The sequence below is a fragment of the Mesitornis unicolor genome, unplaced genomic scaffold, assembly GCF_000695765.1.
Source record: "Mesitornis unicolor isolate BGI_N332 unplaced genomic scaffold, ASM69576v1 scaffold24773, whole genome shotgun sequence".
Classification (NCBI taxonomy): domain Eukaryota; kingdom Metazoa; phylum Chordata; class Aves; order Mesitornithiformes; family Mesitornithidae; genus Mesitornis; species Mesitornis unicolor.
Genome location: NW_010175968.1, coordinates 2,836 through 5,529, shown reverse-complemented (window position 1 = coordinate 5,529; position 2,694 = coordinate 2,836). Strand labels below are relative to the sequence as shown.

The following is a 2,694-nucleotide window of genomic DNA, read 5'->3' as shown; positions in this document are numbered from 1 at the left end:
CTATCTCCTTACCCCCACCCCTTGCAGTGGGAGAATCACAATAAAAGCCTCCAGCTGGAGGCACAGACATACCAACGAATCCAGGAGAAAATCCAAGAGAGAGTTATGAACAACTTGGGAACGTGGATAGACTGGCAATACCTGCAAAATGCTGCAAAACTACTTGCAAAGGTGGGTAGTTGTCTTGTTTGGCACAGCGAAGAGAATATACATCAGAATGCTAAATTCACAATACCAAGTGAAGAAGGGGATTTAGGGGTTGTGGGTATGTGGGACAATACATCTGGTCTAGGACATGAACTAGCCAAAAATCATCTGGAGGTGACCTCTGTGAAGTTATACTTTAACTGCACAAGCTCTGCCAAAGAAGGTGTAGAAAATGGGGACTATGAAGCGTCCCGTTGTCCTTGCCAGAAGGAAGCTTCTTAGCCTGTAGTGGTCACACAGATGTGACTGTGCTGACGTCCAAGTCTGAGACTCGTTCTTTTCTCTCTTCCTCTCACTCCCCAACAGTGTCGTTACACCCTGCAGTACACATATCCATATGCCTACTACATGGAGTCTGGTCCCAGAAAGAAACTGGTAAGATGTTTTGCTCGCTCTTTTGCTGATAGCCTTTTGGGGTGTAGCTGGCAGCATGCTGAGCTTGACAGTGTCTGAAATATTAATCCCGAGTCTGAGGTAAGGACAGGACAAATTAAAGGTGATTTTGTACCTTTCCCCTTCACTTCGAGTTGACCAGCAGCTCAGTCCTCTGACACACTACATTATTTTCCCAGGGCACTTCACTGCACTTTCACTAACAAGCAATTTATCCAGAATGTTTTGAGGCTGGAAGTGTGCATTTATCCCTTGGTAAGACTTATCACCGTGCTGTAGGCCGTATTTCACGTGAAGAGCTGCTGGAGGATAGCTTTTCCAGTCTTGAATCAGGGTGCAGCTTAGCTTTTTATTCCTGCTAGAAGTTCCTTGCTGGCTTGGTGCATCCCATGAGCTGGACATGTCCAAAAGCAGCCCTGAATTCACTGAAGAGGTTGTTTCTTTTACTCAGTTGTCAGTGAAACCTGTTATCCAGTCTCTCCCAATAGCATCACATGTATCTCTGAGGCTGTGGACAGATGTTCTCTCTGGATCTGACTGTGCCAGTGGAACAAGCCGCTGCTCCCAGCAGTGGTTAACAACCCCCCTGCTCTGCCTGCAGAGCTGCTCACGAGAGCACGTCATGACCCATTTATGGCAAAATGAGCTGAGTTAGGAGAACGCTTGCAGTGTTTTCCGGCTGCCTAATTTTGAGTGACGCAGGTTGGGGCGTGCTTACACAAGAAAATCCTGGAAGGGGTGATGCTGTCTAGCAGAAGGTGGATAAGGAGGAGGCACAAACCTGCTCTGCCAGCACAGCTGTCAGCTGAACACACTTGTCTGCTCCTCAAGCATAGCGTGTGGTATGAAACTGCTCCACTAAACTAGTTTCTTGTCACTGTCTGTAATTTTGCTCCTTGCAGTTTGAGTACCAGCAGGCGCAGCTGGAAGCCGAAATTGAAAATCTCTCGTGGAAGGTGGAGCGAGCAGACAGCTATGACAGAGGGGTGAGTGTTCTGCTTGCTTGAGCCAGCGGGACAGATTTTGTTTGTTGGGCTTAACGCTTCTGCAGGAGCGCTAAGGCGGTCAGGTGAGGGTTCTGAGAAACTAGATCCAAAAGCTCGCCTTTAGGCAGCAGATGTGGAAGTGGAGTGGTCGCTGCCTTGTGGGAGAGGAGGGGGAGCTGCAGGGAGTCCTGCAAACTGAAGCAGAGCTCTGGAGGAAGCTGTACATAGCCCTGTGGTGAAGGGCAGATCCCTTAAGCGTGCAGCTGTTCAGATAGAGCAGGAACCACATAACTGCAGAGGGAGACCATGTCAAAAGGACAAGATTCTGCGATCCTGTGATCCAGAGTGCGTGTGAAGTGCAAATGTGTGTTGATGCCTCTCAGGCTGGAGCTTAGTCTCTCCCTAAAGGAAAGGAGCTCTTCTCTGGGGAGTTCATGCTAACGGTTTCTACCTTCTGTTTTACCAGGACTTAGAGAATCAGATGCACATAGCAGAGCAGAGACGGAGGACCCTGCTGAAAGACTTCCATGACACATAAGACAGGAGGGAGTGACACAGTGCAGGGGTGAGAGCAGCGAGTGAAGTGATGGCAGCTTCACCGGGATAAGCAGGCACTGCCTCTGGGAGAACACGGCCAAGGACAAAGCCACCCCTCCCCTTGCAAGTCAGACACATGCAAACACCACATCTTAGTCCAGTTTGTTCTCTTATCTTTCTGTTTCTGTTTCTGCCAGGCTAGAGGCCAGAGTTCAGATTGGCGTATTTCCTGGGACATTTCCCTCCGGCCCTTGATGGTTTCAGAAGGGGAAGGAGTTTTTTTTCTGAATGGCTGTTAATAGTATTAGATCATTACAATTTATGTAATTTTCAACGGTTGTACAATTATACAGACAAACCTTAGAATAACACACAACCCTTTTTAAAAATAAATTGGCAGTGGAGTGTTTTTCCTTAATCTGCTTGTAAATTGAATGGGCTTTCCCCCTCCTCTCCCTTCCTCTGACCCAAAAACCTTCCTAGGCACTGAAGGAGGTTGCAAAATATCTCAGCTACATTTCCCAATGCTCCTTTAACCAGGGCATTGTAGCATTGGCATTGCACAAGGAGA

At 48.0% G+C, this 2,694-nt stretch overlaps 1 protein-coding gene across 1 annotated transcript in view; it reads left to right on the top strand.

Moving 5' to 3' along the window:
- Positions 1-2,691, top strand: part of ARIH2 (ariadne RBR E3 ubiquitin protein ligase 2) — a 28,173-nt gene extending 25,482 nt beyond the window's left edge. The window contains exons 11-14 of the mRNA XM_010181609.1: positions 28-171; positions 514-582; positions 1,503-1,586; positions 2,053-2,691. Coding sequence (XP_010179911.1) covers positions 28-171; positions 514-582; positions 1,503-1,586; positions 2,053-2,124 — 369 coding nt within the window. The 3' untranslated portion in view covers positions 2,125-2,691. The remainder of the gene's footprint in view (positions 1-27; positions 172-513; positions 583-1,502; positions 1,587-2,052) is intronic.
- Positions 2,692-2,694: the final 3 nt, after the last annotated feature.